Source organism: Ipomoea nil, unplaced genomic scaffold, assembly GCF_001879475.1.
Source record: "Ipomoea nil cultivar Tokyo-kokei standard unplaced genomic scaffold, Asagao_1.1 scaffold1720, whole genome shotgun sequence".
NCBI lineage: Eukaryota > Viridiplantae > Streptophyta > Magnoliopsida > Solanales > Convolvulaceae > Ipomoea > Ipomoea nil.
In genome coordinates, this window is record NW_017618148.1 from 454,096 (window position 1) to 473,687 (window position 19,592).

Below are 19,592 nucleotides of genomic sequence, written 5' to 3' on the forward strand. Positions count from 1 at the left end.
TCATAATTATGAATATATATATAGTTCAACAATTATAAACATATAGTTCTATAATTATGAACATAGTGTTGTGAGCATAATTATGAACATATAGTTATGTAATTATGAATATAGAGATTCAAAACTTATTTGGTAAGTAAATGTCAAATGGAAATTAAATAAAATCTATTAATTGGTAATATTATATTCTATAATATAATATAATTGATAATATTATTGTTCAAGTATAATAAAAATATTATTGTTCAAGTATAAAATACAATTAAAATAATAACAATAATAACAATAACAACAACAATAATAATAAAATAATAATAATAATAATAATAATAATAACAATACCAATAATAGTAGTAATAGTAATAATTCAAACAAAACTATATACAAAATAAAATTAAAATTAAAAAAAAAAAAAAAAAAAAAAAAGACAAAGGTGGCTCACCTTTGTAAATGATGTGGATCATTTTGATCCCACATTGAAAATGTTTGGAAAGTGGAGCTCTTGATCTCCTCTATATAACGATACAATTGCTTGGCCATCAATGTGGGCAAGTATTGAGAAGTCCAAAGGCTTTTTATAGTACTATTGACCCGACAAATTATGCTGTGGAACTGTGTCTACCTTGCAAGGTAGACATGGTTCAAAAATAGTTCATAATTATGAATATAATAATCAATAATCAATATATAGTTCAAAAATTATGAACATATAGTTCTATAATTATGAACATAGTGTTGTGAACATAATTATAAACACATAGTTATCTAATTATGAACATAGATATTCAATAATTGGGAATATGAAGTTCAAAAATTATGAATATATATCTTTATAATTATGAACATATAATTCAATAACTATGAACATAGAGTTCTGTAATTATAAATATAGAGTTCAATAATTATGAATATGAAGTTCAAAGATTATGAATATATAGCTTTATGATAATGAACTTATAGTTCAGTATTTATGAACATAGAACTGCAAGGTGGACATGGTTCCACAACCTATTAAAACCCAACATGTCAAATGTCTCTTATTTAAAAAAAAACTTATCTTAATTGATTCTTATTTTTTTTTATTAGGGGGTTTGGGAAAGATTAACCAAAAATGTATATGAGTTATTTTAGTTTTTAGCAGTTTCGAGCAAATTGTTAAGTTATTAAATAATATTTTTGGTGTTTTGATAAAATATAAAATGTTAAACAGACGAATTTCTTAAAATTTTGACGAATTTTCCAAATAATCAAATTACAACAACAACAACAACAACAACAACAACAACAACAACAATAATAATAATAATAATAATAATAATAATAATAATAATAATCCAAACAAAATTATATACAAAATAAAATTAAAATTAAAAACAAAAACAAAAATAAAAAAAATAAAAAAAAATAAAAAAAAAAAAAGACAAAGGGGAGTCACGGGCTCCCTTTGTAAATGATTTTGAGATCATTTTTATCCCACATTGAAAATGTTTGAAAAGAGAGAGCTCCTCTATATAAGAGGAGCAATGATCCCCTTACAAACATAATTTCTTGCCCATCAATGTGGACAAGTATTGAGATGTCAAAAGCTTCTTATTTAAGAAGTCTCAACTTTGTCTTCTTATTTTAGTTTTTATTTATTTATTTATTTATTAATTATTTATTTATTTATTATTAATGGGGGTTGTGAAAGATTAACACAAAATTTATGTGTTGTATTAGTTTTTAGCCATTTGGAGCAAAATACTGAGTTACTATATAATTTTTTGGGGCTTTTGATTAAAGTTAAAATATTAAAATGACGAATTTGTTAAAATTTTGGCGAATTTATTAATAATCAAATTAAAAAAATAAAAATAAGAATATAATAATAGTAATCCAAATAAAACGATATACAAAATAAAACTAAAACTAAAATAAATAAGAAGAAAACAAAAGGGTGCCATGGACTCCCCTTTATAAATGATGTTGGATCATTTGATCCCACATTGGTAATGTTTAGAGAAGGAGCTCTTAAGCTCCTCTATATACGAAGAGCAATGCTCCTTTTACAAACATAATTGCTTGCCCATCAATGTGGGCAAGTATTGAGAAGTCCGAAGATTTTTTTTTTAGTACTATTGACCCGATAAATTATGCTGTGGAATTGTGTCTATCTTGCAAGATAGACACGATTCCAAAATTATTATTCATAATTATGAATATATAGTTCAACAATTATGAACATATAGTTCTATAATTATGAACATAGTGTTGTGAGCATAATTATGAACATTTAGTTACGTAATTATGAATATAGAGATTCAAAACTTATTTGTTAAGTAAATGTCAAATGAAAATTAAGTAAAATCTATTAATTGGTAATATTATATATGATATTATATTTTATAATATAATATAATTGATAATATTATTGTTCAAGTATAATAAAAATATTATTGTTCGAGTATAAAATATTTAAAATAATAACAATAACAACAACAACAACAATAATAATAATAATAATAATAATAATAATAATAATAATCCAAACAAAACTATATACAAAATAAATTTAAAATTAAAAAAAAAAAAAAAAAAAAAGAAGACAAAGGTGGCTCCCCTTAGTAAATGATGTGGGATCATTTTGATCCCACATTGAAAATGTTTGGAAAGAGGATCTCTTGATCTCCTCTATATAACCATACAATTGCTTTCCCATCCATCTGGCCAAGTATTGTTAAGTACTATTGACCCGGCAAATTGTGTTGTGGAACCGTATCTATCTTGCAAGATAAACACGGTTCCAAAATTGTTCATAATTATGAATATGATAATTATGAATATATATAGTTATACTATTATAATCATAGTGTTGTGAACATAATTTTGAACATATAGTTTAGTAATTATGAACATAGAGTTCTATAATTGTAAATATAGAGTTCAATAATTATGAATATGAAGTTCAAAGATTATGAATATATAACTTTATAATAATGAACATATAGTTCAGTAATTATAACCATAGACTGTGTCCACCTTGCAAGGTGGACACAATTCCATAGCATAACTATTCGATTGACCCTGTTACATGTATACTTTCTCAACCTTTTGAAAATCTACGTTTCAAAATGCTTTTATTTACGAAACCTTATCTTAATGGCTTCTTATTTTAGTTTTTTTTTTATATAATTTTTTTAATTTATTAGGGGGTTTAAGAAAGATTAACCCAAAACGATCAAAATATAAAATGTTAAACAGACGAATTTCTTAAAATTTTGATAAATTTGTCAAATAATCAAATTAGAATAACAACAACAACAATAATAATAATAATATCAACAACAACAACAACAATAATAATAATAATATCACCAACAACAATAATAACAACAACAACAACAACAATAATAATAATAATAATCCAAAACAAAACTATATACAAAATAAAATTAAAATTAAAAAAAAAAAAAAGAGTCACGGGCTCCCTTTGTAAATGATCCTAGGATCATTTTGATCGCACATTAAAAATGTTTGAAAAGAGAGAGCAATGATCCTCTTACAAACATAATTGCTTGCCCATCAATGTGGACAAATATTGAGAGGTCAAAATGTTCTTATTTAAGAAGTTGTAACTTTGTCTTCTTATTTTAGTTTTTATTTATTTATTTATTATTATTATTTATTTATTATTTATTATTTATTATTAGTGGTGGGTTATGAAAGATTAAACCAAAATGTATGTGTTGTATTAGTTTTTAGCAAGTTGGAGAAAATTACCAAGTTATTATATAATTTTTTTTGGTGTTTTGAGGAAAGTTAAAATGTTAAAATGACGAATTTGTTAAAATTTTGGCGAATTTATCAATAATCAAATAATAATAATAATAATAATAATAATAATAATAATAATAATAATAATAATAATAATAATAATAATAATAATAATAATAATAATAATAATACAAACAAAACAATATACAAAATAAAATTAAAATTAAAAATAATAAGAAGAAGACAAAAGGGAGTCACGGACTCCCTTTGTAAATGATGTTGGATCATTTTGATCCCATATTGAAAATGTTTGGAAAGAGGAGCTCTTGAACTCCTCTATATATTACTTCTCTTACAAATATAATTGTTTGACCATCCATGTGGGTAAGTATTGAGAAGTCCAAAGGCTCTTATTATTATTATTATTATTATTATTATTATTATTTTTTTTTTTTGAGTACTATTGACCTGAAAAATTATGCTGTGGAACCGTGTTCACCTTGCAAGGTAGACACGGTTCCAAAATTGTTCATAATTATGATTATATAGTTCAAAAATTATGAACATATGATTCTATAATTATGAATATAGTGTTGTGAACATAATTATGAACTTATAGTTATGTAATTATGAATATAGAGATTCAATAATTGTGAATATGAAGTTCAAAAATTATGAATATATAATTTTATAATTATGAACATATAATTCAATAATTATGAACATAGAGTTTTGTAATTGTGAATATAGAGTTCAATAATTATGATTACGAAGTTCAGAGATTATGAATATATAGTTTTATAATTATGAACATATAGTTCAGTAATTATGAAAATAGAATTGTGTCCACCTTGCAATGTGGACACGGTTTCACAGCATAACTATTTATAAATAGTCAATGAAAATTAAAAATGAAACGAAAATATTAGGTAAAAATATCATTGCATCTATATTCTAATTGACTAATTGACTAAAAATAAAAAAGAAATATTGACTGAAAATGAATCTAATATTACTAATTGACTGAAATTATAAGAGGAAATGAATATTAATAATTGACTGCAAATAAAAAATGATCCATAATTGACTAAAAAAAATAAATGGTCAAATCATTGCATTTTAATTAAAAATGGAATGGAAATTAAAAATTGGAGGGAAATATTTCAATAATAATATTATACATTATCAATAGTAAATGCATATTTTAAAAAATAGTAAAAGTAAATTAAAAATAGAACGGAAATATTTCAATAATAATATCTACATCATCAATTAAAAATGAAACGAAAATTATGTAAAAATATCACTGCATTTGATATTCTAATTGACTAATTGACTGAAAATATAAAAGGATAACTAATTGAGATTCTACCATTATATATTTTCACCCAAGTAACCTGTCCTGTTGGATTGAAGGTGTTAGCTCTAGATGAAGATAAACAAGATTGTGTTGCCACTACCAATGTCGTCTAGAAAGAGGTTTCAATAATGTGTAAATATAATTGGTGATATTAAGTTTTTTTTTTTTAAATGAAAAATTGTTATATATCTAGACAAAAAAAAAAAAAAATATCTTCCATACAAATGAATAAGGATAGCCATTCATTTCGAGCTGTTAGAGTACGAGCACATTTGCCTAATTTATGAAAATACTAAACAATGATAAATAAAATCTTTAAAGTTATAGCACCGCATGCGTACATCTAGACATTAGCTATTAATTTGAGCAATTATTTGCACAAATTCAAGAAATGATATCATCAAAATATATAAACGATCTAAACCATATCTTTAATTTCACTATATAATATTTGATGTTCTAATTTAAATAATTATATATAAATTCATATATTATTAACAAATTCATTCCGTGCATCGCACGGGTGCAAATCATAGTAATAATAATAATAATAATAATAATAATAATAATAATAATAATAATAATATATTTATACTATAAAATATACATGTGTATATTTATATATTCAGTTTTTTAATATTTGAACATTGATATACATTCATACATATAAATAAATAAATAAAATAAATACACACACATAAATTTTATATATATATATATATATATATATATATATATATATTACTGAGCACATTATTGTAAATTGATTCATATAACCTAAAATATAACCCTTATTAACCGAACACATAAGGTAATCTTATGTTCCGTGAACCAAACGCCCCCTAACATCTTTTGTTAATCACACCCAACGTTTTTTTTTTTTTTGAATGATACTGGCCACATAAGATAATCTTATGTTCTGTGAACCAAACGCCCCTTTACATCTTTTGTTTTTTTTTTTTTGAATCTACTGGAACACAAAGAACCAATAACGCCTCCACTAAGATTTAAATTCACAATCTTTTAAATAAAACTCCAACCCGGAACCAATACCCAACGATCTAAATCAAGACAAATATAAAAAGAGTCGTGCAAAATCACTTCATACTTCAGCTCCTTGTCTCCTTGATATGTCATTATTTTATTACATTTATTTTCCAATTAATTATTATGTAAATTCTTTGTATGAAATCTCTTTAGTTGGTAACTCATTTGATTTAATGGTTTGTTTTAGTTTGAAATTGTAAGGAATAATGAATATAAAGACCAATATATTCTTATATAACAACAACAACAACAACAACAACAACAACAACAACAACAACAACAACAACAACAACAATAATAATAATAATAATAATAATAATAATAATAATAATAATAATAAAACTTTATAATTAAGAGCAACTTATCATGGGAGTAAAGAAAACTTGTTTTCATGAAAAACAAAATACATATCTTTAACAAAGAAAACATTTTCCTCAAATATGAAGAATTGTACTTCCTTTGGAAATGAATTCTATAAAACAAACAAAGAAAATTTAAGGGGCCGTTTACTAACTGGAAATTTTTGAAAACTGGAAAATAGAAAACAGAAAACATGTTTACTAACACAGTTTCCGTTTTGAAAACTGAAAATAATTTCTGGAAAACTGAAACACACTTCAAAATTGTTTTTGAAATGGAAAACAGAATCATATATCATCTATTTAGTTATATTTCACTATAACCACATTACTATGATTACATTCATTATCATCTTATTTTACTTATCATTATCTTCTATCTTTTCTACTTACTTTACTTATTTAAACATAATTTATTTGCTTACACTTTAAAGTTAGACATTATTTACATTATCAAAATTAAGAATTAAATTCTATATAATGTTTTAGATTTTGATTGAACTCAATATATTATTAGTTCGAATATTTTTAATTATGTTATATCATAATACAAGTTCGGTCTAGATATTAGATATTGAAATCTCACATATATTAGAATTCAAAATAAAAGTTTTATATTCATATACATGTCATTCAAATGAATATATTCAAATAAAATATTTTAAATATTAGCTCAACAAATATTAATATTATCTAAACTAAATTTTAAGTGAAAACTGAAAATTTTGAAAACAAAGAACAATTTTCTGTTAGTAAACAAGTTTTCTAAACAGAAAACAGAGAATGGAAAGAATGAAAACTGAAAAATTAGAAAACAAAAAACAGAGAACAGTTTTCTGTTAATAAACGGACCCTAACTTTTTTTCCAAAATTTAAGAAATTGATTTGTTTGGAAAATATATTCCAACAAAAAAGTTTTCTGGAAAATGTTTGCTTCATAAATTCAAGATGGATCTATAAATACCTCCTTTTGGTTCATGGAAAACTTTTTTGACAGAAAAATGTTTTCCTCAGTTTTGAAGAAAAAGTTTTATAATAGTAATGGGTGATATTAAGTTTTCTCGGAAAGTTGAGAAGAAAGTATCACATTAATAGACAATTTTGTTCTTATTACTTTTCTGCAAATTAAACAGGGCCCTTGGTGGGGAAGGATCGAGACGTGGAAATGATGTTTTATACTCCGAATATGGTCAATTTGAATGGTTTGGTGGCAGTTGGATTGGTAGGGATCCTTGTCAATCAACAGCCCAACTGTACTACATAGGCCCCCTCCAACTTATCAACTACTGATTACTAGTTTGGATTAAGGGATAATGGTCCTATGATACAACAATGGTTTGATTTGAAAGATCGATGCCTCGATGGTAATATTAGGATTGAAATAATATTTACAAAATTATAAATTACTAACATATCATCATTATAAAAATTGATTTTTTTGTGCGGTCAAAAGACCCTAAAAAGGGTGCGTGCAAATTAAATCTTGACCGTATGAGATGAAGCGCCAGTAGCATTCAAGAGGGAGCAGAATTGAAAAATGAATTTTGTTCAGAAGAATTATAGTGTCCAAATTGATGTTATCAAGTGAATTGGGCCATACATGTACTTGGGAAGCAAAAACCTATTGGATTGTATGTTTTAATTGGTTTGCATATCAATTAAATTATTTGAGTGGATTGGAGTTGGATTAAGTTATTTTGGTTATTACTTACATTAGTTTAATACATCTAATTTATTTGATCAATTGGGTTTATATATATATATATATATATATATATATATATATATATATATATATATATATATATATATATATATATATATATTAACTTATTTTATTTTAGTCCAAATTTTAAACATATAAGTGTTTCAATAGGAATTTCAATAGAATTAAAGACGAGATTAGTGACGGAGGAATATATTAGAAAATAGTAACATATTTACATTTATTTACTTTAGGGTCCGTTTGGAAAGCAGGAAAATGACTTCTGAAAAATGTTTTCTGGAAAATGAGTCATTTTCCGGAAAACATTTTCCTTTCCAGTGTTTGGTTGCATTATGGAAAATTGTTTTTCTGTGTTTGGTTCATTTTCTGGAAAATGAGTAGAATTGTATAATTAAACATTTTAATTATTTTATTTAGAATATTACAACATGTATACTAATATAATATTAATTTTAAATATAATAAAAAATAGCTAAGTTTTTCAAAAAAAAAAAAATTAATACTCCTAATATATCAAAAATATTATGGTGGTGGTGGTGTTATTCGTTATATAATAATAATAATAATAATAATAATAATAATAATAATAATAATAATAATAATAATTGGTGGTGGTATGACGGTGGTGGTGTGGTGGCGATGGTGGTTGCGGTGGTATGGTCGTGGTGGTGGCGGCGGCGGCGGTGTGATGGTGGTTGCGGTGGTATGGTGGTGGTAGCGGCAACGGTGGTTGTGGTGGTGGTGTGATGGTGGCGGGGGTATAGTGGTGGTGGCGGCGGCAATAGTGGTGGTGATGGTGGTATGGTGTTGATGATGTTGGTGGTGGTGTGATGTTGGTGTAAAAGTTGGAAAATGACTTCCCCCCAAAAAAAGGGGAAGTCATTTTCCTCCAAAACAAGCCTATTTTCCAAAGTCAACGGAAAATGATTTCCGTTGACTTGATTTTCCAGGCACATCCAAACACTGAAAACTTGGAAATGATTTCCAGAACTCATTTTCCAGGTTTCCAAACACACCCTTAGAGAAGAAACATAATAATTTGTAACGGATGGCTTATTGAAAAATATTCGCAACATTAACGCGCGGACTGGAAATCTTTTAAAGTAGTGTTATTATAACACGATTCAGATTTCCTTTCAGTCATATACCCGCCGTGTCTGTGTTTCTTAAAAGGTTTCCAGCTCGCGCGTTGACGTTGCAAATATTTTCCAACAGTTGAAAGCGTTATTCAAGCAACAGTCAACCTTTCAGCATTATGACACCTTCTGTCATACCCGATCTATCCAAGATCACTGCCCTTGATGGGAAAAACTACAAAAGGTGGGCTCAAAGAATGTTTATCCTCTTCGAACAGCTAAAATTGGTTTGTGTGCTGTTTTGGCACCACTTCTGTGGTCAAACAGAATCATGAAAAGACTTACACCAGTTTTATGTCTTTAACTACTCTATAAGCCTTTAAAGGTGGTCTATACTGAGATAGACTTGATAGAGTTAAAAGTCTACATTGAGATGGACTTGACAGACATAAAAATCTATAATGCGATAAGATTGGTCAGAGTTAAAATTCTATGTTGAGATAGACTTTACCAGGATTAAGGTCTATATTGAGATAAACTTGATAGGGATTCTTGAGAAGTCAAAGAGTTTGACATTCGTAGAACCTGCAATCGTGAGAGTTGATGTGTGCATTTGAGTTCAAAGTTTTTCTAACCAATAAGTTCAATATATATTTCACTCTTGGGAAGAAAACTACTCAATGTCACTACGTGTTAGTTCAAGATCTCAATCACTAACATTAAGATCAACTTTTGTGTATTGCTCAGACATTGTTCATTTCAGTCTTCTTTCTGAACGTGTGGGGATTGTTGGGAAACATTCAAGACATAAGGCTTCTTCATTCCTTTACGGATTAGTCAAAGTTGACTGCTTCCTTCATTCTCTATTTCTCCTTAATAGGCGCTGATCATGTGGACTACATGAAGGAGTTTGTTGGGGATTAACAATATAAATTCTTACTCCCACTTTGAGTTAAGACACAACAAAAACGATAATCTCATATTCTCTCTTTTGTCTGCATCCTAGAGATCCTTGAGTCTAAGCAATAAGTTAAGTTCATCCACGTTAAAGCTGGTACAAGCTCAACGTGATTATTCTGTGTTGCCTGTCGAAAGCGTACCGAAAATTTGACTGCACCGTCACCGGTCAAATAACGCTTTTAAGGTAGTGTTATTATAACACAGCACATATTTCCTTTTAGCCATACACCTGTCGTGTCCGTATTTCTTAAAAGGTTTCCAACCCACGCGTTGACGTTGCGAATATTTTCCAACATCACTGAATATGGAAGTGATCCACAAAATACAATATAATATGAAATTGGTGAAATAGATTAAACCTCCAGCGAAATGGATTTAACTAAATGCCAATGGATGTTTACTGAAACATAAAGAACCAATAACGCCTCCACTGAGGCTCGAACTCATAATAATTTTCTAAATGGAAGTCCAACCCGAATACCATTAGACCACATAGTCCTGGTATGCCAATGGATGTTATATTTACATGCATTGACCAAATAACACGTAATGGGGGCCTAATTTGAGATTCTGCGGGTTTTTGAATTATGAAATTTATGCAGGTCAAAGACTACAATGGGATAAAAATGACACTTTTAAAATGTGGACTAAAATAGGAAAAGAGTGTTTAGGACATGCGTTTCTTGTTAGAAACGCAGGTCTCACATGCGTTTGAGCCTAACTTTTTTTTATTTTTTTGACCTCACCTGGACTCAGTGCTAGCCTTGCGCCCAAACCTGCGTCTTAGGTTTATTTCGGAGAAAAAAAATTAGGCTCAAATGCATGTGGGACATGTCAGAAACGCACTTTTCCTATTTTAATCCACATTTTAAAAATGTCCCATTTTTGTCAAGAAAGTATATTTTCTTCCCATTGTAGTTTGACTGTTGGTGCATGTAGTTCTGTTACAGATGAGATATGGGCAGTTTTCAAAGGGTTTCAAATTGCATGGTATATAGGATGGCACGTGGAATGAATTGGACAATTGGTAAGTGGTTGATTGGAGTAATTTTGTCTTGTGGTCGTTTTAAAATCTTTTAGGGGATATAGGTAAATTATGGACTCCTTGATTTTTTTGTGTGGAATCTAAAGTGGAGAGATAATTTTGTGTTGAAATTCAAAGTTAGACTAAAGTGTGTAGTTATCTTTTTGTTGGTATGTTTACAAGAAAAATATAATCAACCTACCTTTCTATGCAAAAAAAAAAAAAAAAAAAAAAAAAAAAAAAAAAAAAAACGATATACAAATACTACTACAATGTTGACTTCAATAGAGGAGAAAGAAAGGTCGTATCCCTACCATTTCTCTCTCCACCATTTATTGCTGGCTCCTAAAGCTATCCTCATCCCAAAAATGTTAGCACTTGCAAGATGACATGGCCATTGAAGTGTCATTTTTTTTTTTTTGGTTTTAATTTTCGTGCCATGTGTCTAGAAAGCTTTCTTAATTAGAAAGTTTGCTAAAACTGACAAAGGTTGCGTATACCTTTTTAAAAAAAAATTATTATTTGTGTACTTTAGTTATCTATTATATTATTTTATTATTATATTTATAATATAATATGAAAGTTAGACCATTTTAGAAAGTGAGAGAATATTGCAGGGATGTAGAACAAACAGTAGATAATTTGTAAATTTAATGATGTGAAAGTAGGACCCATTTTAAAAAGTGAGAGAAATTTGCTGGGATAAGGATAGCGTAAATTTATTAAATGAATGAGAGATAGATGAACGGCAGTAACACTACATTTTCTTTCTCCCCTCTTTATCACTTCCGCATGTCTTCTACCATCTTCTCACATTCTCAATTCTTTCTCCATACATCACTTTCAACAATCACTACAAGAAAAATCGCGAATCGCAACGGAATTTTTCCGTCGCGAATGGGCAATATTCCGTCGCGAATCGCGTTTCGCGACGGAATTTATTCCGTCGTCTATCGCCTTGTCGTATTTTGATAGACGACGGAATAATTCCGTCGCGATTCCGTCGCCCATTTCGCAATGGAACTGTTTCCGTTGCAAATCCGTCTTTATTTCTGAACCGAATATTCCGTCACCATATTATCTTTTCCGTCGCCCATTTCGCAACGAAAATGTTTCCCGTCGTAATTCCGTCGCATCATTTGCAACAAATATTCCGTCGCATCATTTGCAACAAATATTCCGTCGCAAATTTTATATTCCATCGTAATTCCGTCACGTTTTTGAATTATTTTAAAATAAAATTGTGATTTTTAAATAGTAATGAATGTTTTTAAAATATCTTATTTTCCTGTATCTCAATCATAGCAATTAAACGCCTTAGGCTGGGAAAAAAGCAGCATAGAGATGACAATAATGCTTTATTATTTAAAATTTCAAAACTAAAACAAAAGGTTTAACAAGATGCATCATTAGTCTCTCTAACGGCTACACTACAGTAATCATGTACACATGATTTTCAAATACTTCTACATGATGGTTCCACTAGGAATCAATGCATCCTTGATGATTGTGACGATTCCACTTTTAGTGAAATATCCTTCAGTTTCCCTAGCTGCTTCTTGAACATTTTCACTGTTAATGATCTGAAACAATCAAGAGTATGATATCCATTAGATCATGAATTAATAAAATATCGCATCCTGCCCAAAAGCCAATTTTAGCCCAACAGGAATGCACATGCATTCGGTATCTACATGGATGATTACCTCATAGTAATCTGCTCCCATCATTAATGTATAATTGCTCCCTCTGATATGCATGATCTAAGTCCAACCACAGAATGGTGAATTTTACAGTTCTGCACCAAACAACACACTTGTGAATACAGACCATATAGGTTTCATAGTACTGTAGCGTCAACTAGGGGTGAGCATCAGTCGGTTACGGTCAATAACCGACCGATAAGAATTAAGATAAGCTTTAGACACTAATCTTTATTAGATTAAGTAAAATGATGGGGTTTCCATATCTCCTTTCCAGGTCTTCAAAATGCATCTTTGTTGCCTCATTACGGAAACAAGTCGGTCGCAATTTCCGTCGCGATTTCGCGACAGAACGAACATCGGTCGCCTTTTCCGTCGCAAAATGGGCGACGGAAATTAATTCCATCGTAAATTCGGTCGTGAATATTTTGCCGCCAATATTTCGCGGGCTTTATTTATCTTTGCGCCAAGATTCGCGACAGAATTTAATTCTGTCGCCTTTTCCATCGCCATTTTGCAACGGAATGTATTCGGTCGCAATTTCGGTCGCTAAATGGCGACGGAATATAGTCCATCGCGATTTTCCGTCGCGATTCGTGATTTTTCTTGTAGTGAATATTTCTCACAAAATCCTTTCTCAATATCTTAATCTCTCATCCTTTCCCCAAACTTTTTCCCAACTATTTAAATCTTTTTTTCTCTTCTACCCTCCACACCAAGATGCAGTGGTAGTTGGAGCTCCGACGGGCAAGAGGCGGCAAGCGGGTGATGCAATTAGCGTTGGTTTCTGGTGAACTTGTGAAAAAAAAACGGTAATGTTATTGTTGTTTTATCGTCACCTTAATCATTAATTTGATTTTGTGGATGCATACCTAATTATTTAATTAGTGGCTATGTTTCAAAACAGGCGTTTCATTGGCCAGTTAATGCAACAAGTTGGATTGCGTTGGCCAACCAATGTTGATAAGGAATTGTCCGCCAGGGAACAATACAAGTACGTCCTAAGGAGGTGCCATTGCAAGACAAGTTACAGTGTTTGGTTAGAGGGAATTGCAATTCCCTCCTTCTGTTGAATTGCAATTCATGGGGTACCCCCATGAATTGCAATTCAATGCTTTTGGGAAAGGAAAAAAATAGATGAAATGGCAAAAATATCCTTGATGATTGTTATTCTTCTTATTACACAAGGACATTTTAGTCTTTATACCATTTTTTTCCTTCTCATTCCCAATAATTCTATTCCTCCTACCAAACAATGTAATTTGAATTCCTACATGATTCCTACCTTATTCTTTTCCCACCGAATTGCAATTCCTTTCATTCCTAATTCATTCCTCCCAACCAAACACCCTGTAAGAGGATTTCACTATACAATATAAGCCACTTTAGCCTTGATCACAAAGCCGACTTCAAGTCTCAGGTTTTTCACAAGACAACCCTTGCTACTGCGCTTCTTTCTACTTTCCAAAGTAAAGGACAAGTTGGTTTGAACACCAAAGTAGTTCGAATCTCCAACTGTTGACTTGTCTTGCTCTTTAATACGTAGAAATTTAGTTTTGAGTTTCTCTCTCTCACTAGTCAAATAGCTAGATTGCTTGAAATGCTTGTTTGCACACGTGAAATTTTCTCAAAGACCATCACCTCATTCATATTTGAATGGATGTGTTTATAGACCCATCTTAAATTTATCCGTTGGAGGGAACAAGATTCAAATAGCCTTTTATTCTTCGTGCAATGACTAGTGGGTTTTAAGGTTGGTTGTTTTTGTCAAACTTCTAGCTGTTGCATTACTTTTACTCCTGATGCCTTGCTTTCTGAATTGAACGTTTTGCCTTGGCCATTTATGGAAATCCTTCTTGGAATATGTACCTAAGAATTTTGAAACATTGGTAACATTCTTCTTGCTTGACATGCATTTTTTAGGTTGATCACTATTCGGTTAGAGAATGTCCAATGTTATTTATGTAACGTAAGTCTTTTACTTTTCAGAGATTTACTTTCCGTGTTATACCTTAGCGACCTAGCTTTCGGACTTGACTTTACAAAAAGTAACTCTTACTACCTTCAGAAATAACAAAGAATTCAAGTAGTTTTACTTTCCGGTCACTTAACTTTTCCGATAATGTTGACCCTTCCACTTTTCGACCTCTTAACCTTCATGTCTTCAACTCTTCGAATCACTTCAAGTCTTCTACTTCTCGGACTTCATCATCTCGATCTTGACTTTTCAAAGATTGACCTTTCAAAGATTACTGTTCACAAACATTTGAAACTTAACTATCCTGAGGTTACTTTTTAGATTGAGTTTACTTTCTGATTAATAGAGTTCGTTTATAAAGTTGACCTTTCGAATTTACAGTGAGAAATTTTTAAGTCTAGAAAATGAGAAATAATTGGGGACCTAAATTCCTTAACTAAGTTTGGTATCATCAACATCTATCTAACACTTGTTCCTAATAATTTTCCCATTTTTTTTATGATGCTAAAACCTATATACTTATTTTTAGAGTTAATTATACCAAAGGTCCCATTGTCTTTGGTGGTAATTCCAAATCTAGTCTCAGACTATCGTTTTTGCCATTTAACATCCTAGACTATTATTTTTTGGACACTTTTAGTCATTCTCATAACTTTTTCTATTTTTAGTAAGGGCAATTTTGTCTTTTCATATTTTTGTTGGTTTAATTGGTTTAGAACTTTATGTAACCTCTGATTTTTAGTAACCAAAATTTTCAACCGATTTTTAGTAAAGTCATAAACCAATTAAACCTGTTGAAATAGGAAAAATAACAAAAGAAAAATATGATTAGACAAAAATGCCCTTACTAAAAATAGAAAAGTCATGAAAATGACTAAAAGCGTCTAAAAAATAATAGTATGAGATGTTAAATGACAAAAATGATAGTCTGAAACTAAATTTAGAATTGTCATTCAAGACAAAGGACCTCTGGTAGAATTAATTCTTATTTTTATGGCTGATTTGAAAATTCAAATTTTTTAATTTTGATGTCATTGTAATTTTTAGCGCATAATTTGAGTTTGGAAATTTTGAAATTCCAAATACAACTAAATAATTAAAACTGCATGCAAAAATATAAATGATTTTCACTAGCATACAAAATCATTACATATTATATCATTCATTTAAAATCTTGGAATGCATGGAAGTAAATAACCATTACACATTATTGAAACTTACGTTCTTCCTCAGCTTTCTTCTATCTTTTTCCTTACTACTTCTTATGCACTACTATACAATTCTTCATTCAAATTCGGGAAAATGTCACTTTTTAGCCCTGAATTATATGTTTATACTTTATAGTACATTTTTTCCTTTAATTATTCATGTAAGCATATTAGCTCCCTCAATTATTTTAGAAGTAACAGATTTTTTCTTCTAGTATATTAAATTGACATTTTTATCCTTAAAGTAAACATTTTATTTATTTTTGAGTAAATACCTAAAATGGTCCCTCGACTATAGCTAAATTCACAAATTGGTCATCGACTTTCAATTTCAACCAATTAAGTCCTTAACTTTGTTATTTTGACACGATTTGGTCCTCCATCTATTTGATCGTTTGTTGACTGTGATCGACGATCTCCAGAAGAACCTTTAGCTCCCGTCGGAGCACGTGGAGGCCTCTAGGATGACGTTGCACTGGTTCGGAAACATGTCGTCTTCTTCGCTCTGGTACGAACTCAACTACATTTAATCCAAAGGGAGGATGAAGAAAGGCGACCGGATTTGGTAGATTGCTTTCGGCAGTGGATTCAAATGTAACAATGCAGTCTAGAAATGCAACCAGAACCCCTTAAAAAACCGACGATGGACCATGAAATTACATATATATCCTCAAAAATCGCAGTCAACAAACGGTCAAATAGACAGAGGACCAAATTGTGTTAAAATTACAAAGTTAAGGACATAATTGGTTAAAATTGAAAGTCGAAGACCAATTTGTGAATTTAGCTATAGTCGAGGGACCATTTTGGGTATTTACTCTTTATTTTTTCATCACCAACAATTTATTGCTTATACGTAGGGATGATCACAGTTCGGTTCGAACTAAACCGGACACTATAGCAATCGAATTGAAAGTTTTCGGTTATGATTCATATCCAGAACCCAATATTTGGATTTCAGTTTATTAAAACCATGAATCGAAAAAATTGGATCTGAACCGTGAATCGTCGGTTCGAATTAGAACAACTACAAGCATTAGTTTAAAATTAGAATTATAATATTTACAAATAGTGTATGTTCTTTTTTACATTTATTCTGAATCTCACATATAAGTATATATGACCGCGATTTGGTTTTGATTTTGAACCGCCGGTTCACGGTTCTGGATCCAGTTTGAACTGCTAGTTCAAACTTTAATTTAAAATTTTATTTCTTATTTTTAAAATACTCTAAATTCAACAATAAATGTATTTTTTTTCAGTTCGAAACATGAACCGCCCGGTCCAGTTTGTGATTTTAATAAACTCTAAATATCAAGTTTCGATTCTAAATTGTAATCATAATATTTCAGTTTGGTTGCTATAGTGTCTGTTCTGTTTGAACCAAATCGTGATTATAATTTGTTAAACAGATACTATAATGTAATAGAGTCAGAGCATTCAAAAAAGAATATTTATTTTAAAGGTATCAAATGAAAAAACTGCGTATTGAATAATTCTGGAGAAATATTCAAGTGCTATAAATATATAGTTTGGGAAAAAAAATATATGCTATTTTCTCATTATAGAACTCCCTGCACATGTCTCTATCTCGTTAAGCCATACATACTGAGAGTTCTGTTCTGATATATGCTTTATGGAGCCATGGGCGCCATTTTCCACGCTCAATCTGAGAATTGGATTCCCCAGTGCCACTACGTCATGCGCCGGAACCCATATCCGGACCAGAATCGGATTCCGCATTCACATTATGCAGCCTACCGGAGCCTCAACCCGAATTGGATTCCCCAGTCGCACGATGTTAAGTGGCAGAGCCAGAACTTGTGCTGTAGCCCTAACTTTTCTGGATCGCGCCGCCGCAAAAGGAGCCCCGCCGGCATGAATCCACCTAATTCCCGAAATCATTCAAGAGCCAATCTCCGGCCGGAAGGCGCTTCGGCTTTGGGGCCCGGTTCTCCAGCTAAAAACCTCGTCATGGGCCAGGTTAAGATCCTTAAACGCGGGGAGCAATTGCCGTCTCCGAGTTCGGACACAACGACGACGACGTCTTCGCGCGAATCTTCTCCTGGATCAGGCGGCGTTTACTGGAATGCGGAGGAAATGCTGGTTCTCTGTTCGACTCAACGGCTGGGACCGGAGCCGGAGACCGTGCATAAGGAAATTAAGTTGCCGGATTTGTCTGCGTTTTTGGTTTCACCTCTGCCCAGTTCTCTGCCTATTCCGAAATTCTTTGGGACGAAAGTGAAGAAAACTGGTGCAGCTACCTGCCACTTGCGTTGATTTGGAGTAAATTCTTGGCACTTTAAGACAATTGGGAATGAATATGAATGAACAATTGGAGATATCTGGCAAGCCAAGCTGTTCGGATTGTATTGCTTTCTCTTGCTTCCTAATGTTTTTCAGCAAGCAAGCAAGCAAGCAAGCAAATAAAGGGTTGAGAACTTGAAATTGAAGGAAAAGAAAACCATAAATGGTTTATCTTGTCCTTTGTGGGAGTTTTGCAGCTTTTGTATGCCTGATATAGAATGTGTATTCTCAGTGAATAGGTAATGCAGGACTCCATAAGAAATTCAGATTGTCTTTTGATATCTCCAAATGCAAGTATTGGGTTTTGTAGGATGAGCAGGTACCGTGAATATGTGGAGGAAACCTGATAAGGAAGTTAGCTATTCAGTTCTCTATTCTTTGATTTTATCATTTTGTTTGTAAATGTAATTTTTGAGTTTAATGCAATAAGAGGTTTATGGTTTTGTGGACTACAGGAGTGCCATATGTTTACTTTTGAAGTTCTGAGTAATTTGGTCTGGCTTGTGCTTGTGCTTCTTTTTATTTGTTAGTACTATGTTGTGTTTCCTGAATGAGTGTAGTTTATATATATCCGAGCAAAGTTGTTTGATTACAACTATCTTTTGGAGGTTTTGATTTTAATTTGGACGATGGGAGGGGAAAATATTTCTGGTTGATGAGCTTTTGCATTCCTGCTTTATCTTTTTTGGTTCACGTATCTGTAGGTTAATAAAGATGTGACATTTCCTCTGAACCAAAAATGAAATGTGTGCCACTGCTTGAAACATGTTTTTGTACAGTTTTCATACTGTATTGGGAATTGATTGTCTTTCTTTTCTTCTGGCTTTTATGGGATTTAATTTTCACTTTATTTGGTCAACAATTCTGGAACTGTTGTTGCCTTATCGTAAAAGGAGATGTGAGTTTTATGTCTGATGCATATGACATAAAACAAGAATCAATTCTTTGATGAATTCTGCTCATTATTGGTCCTTTTGATGAATTCTGCTCATTATTGGTCCTCTGAGTATGATAGAGATGATTACTGTGCATTACTCTGAGCAGTATTTGTGTTATACTTTTTATTTATAAGTTCATTCTTGAATGATCGA

The 19,592-nt window shown here is 30.7% G+C and overlaps 1 protein-coding gene and 1 long non-coding RNA gene across 2 annotated transcripts; one reads left to right on the plus strand and one right to left on the minus strand.

Moving 5' to 3' along the window:
* Positions 1-12,628: 12,628 nt before the first annotated feature.
* Positions 12,629-13,116, minus strand: LOC109191805. The gene is made up of 2 exons (XR_002055981.1): positions 13,012-13,116; positions 12,629-12,877 (listed from the first exon to the last, which is right to left on the minus strand). It is a non-coding gene; the product is annotated as an uncharacterized LOC109191805 (long non-coding RNA).
* A 4,645-nt stretch (positions 13,117-17,761) lies between these two features.
* Positions 17,762-18,953, plus strand: LOC109191804. The gene is made up of 2 exons (XM_019342480.1): positions 17,762-17,884; positions 17,981-18,953. Exons 1-2 carry the CDS (start codon positions 17,824-17,826, stop codon positions 18,472-18,474), a joined length of 555 nt encoding a protein of 184 aa, XP_019198025.1. The 5' UTR covers positions 17,762-17,823; the 3' UTR covers positions 18,475-18,953.
* The last annotated feature ends 639 nt before the right edge of the window (positions 18,954-19,592 follow it).

Excerpts from the sequence above, each read along its gene's own strand:
- LOC109191804 (XM_019342480.1), top strand. The coding sequence starts at position 17,824 with ATGCTTTATGGAGCCATGGGCGCCATTTTCCACGCTCAATCTGAGAAT. Across the intron at positions 17,885-17,980 it reads TGAGAATTGGATTCCCCAGT|CCCAGTCGCACGATGTTAAG; the intron begins GCCACTACGTCA and ends CGAATTGGATTC.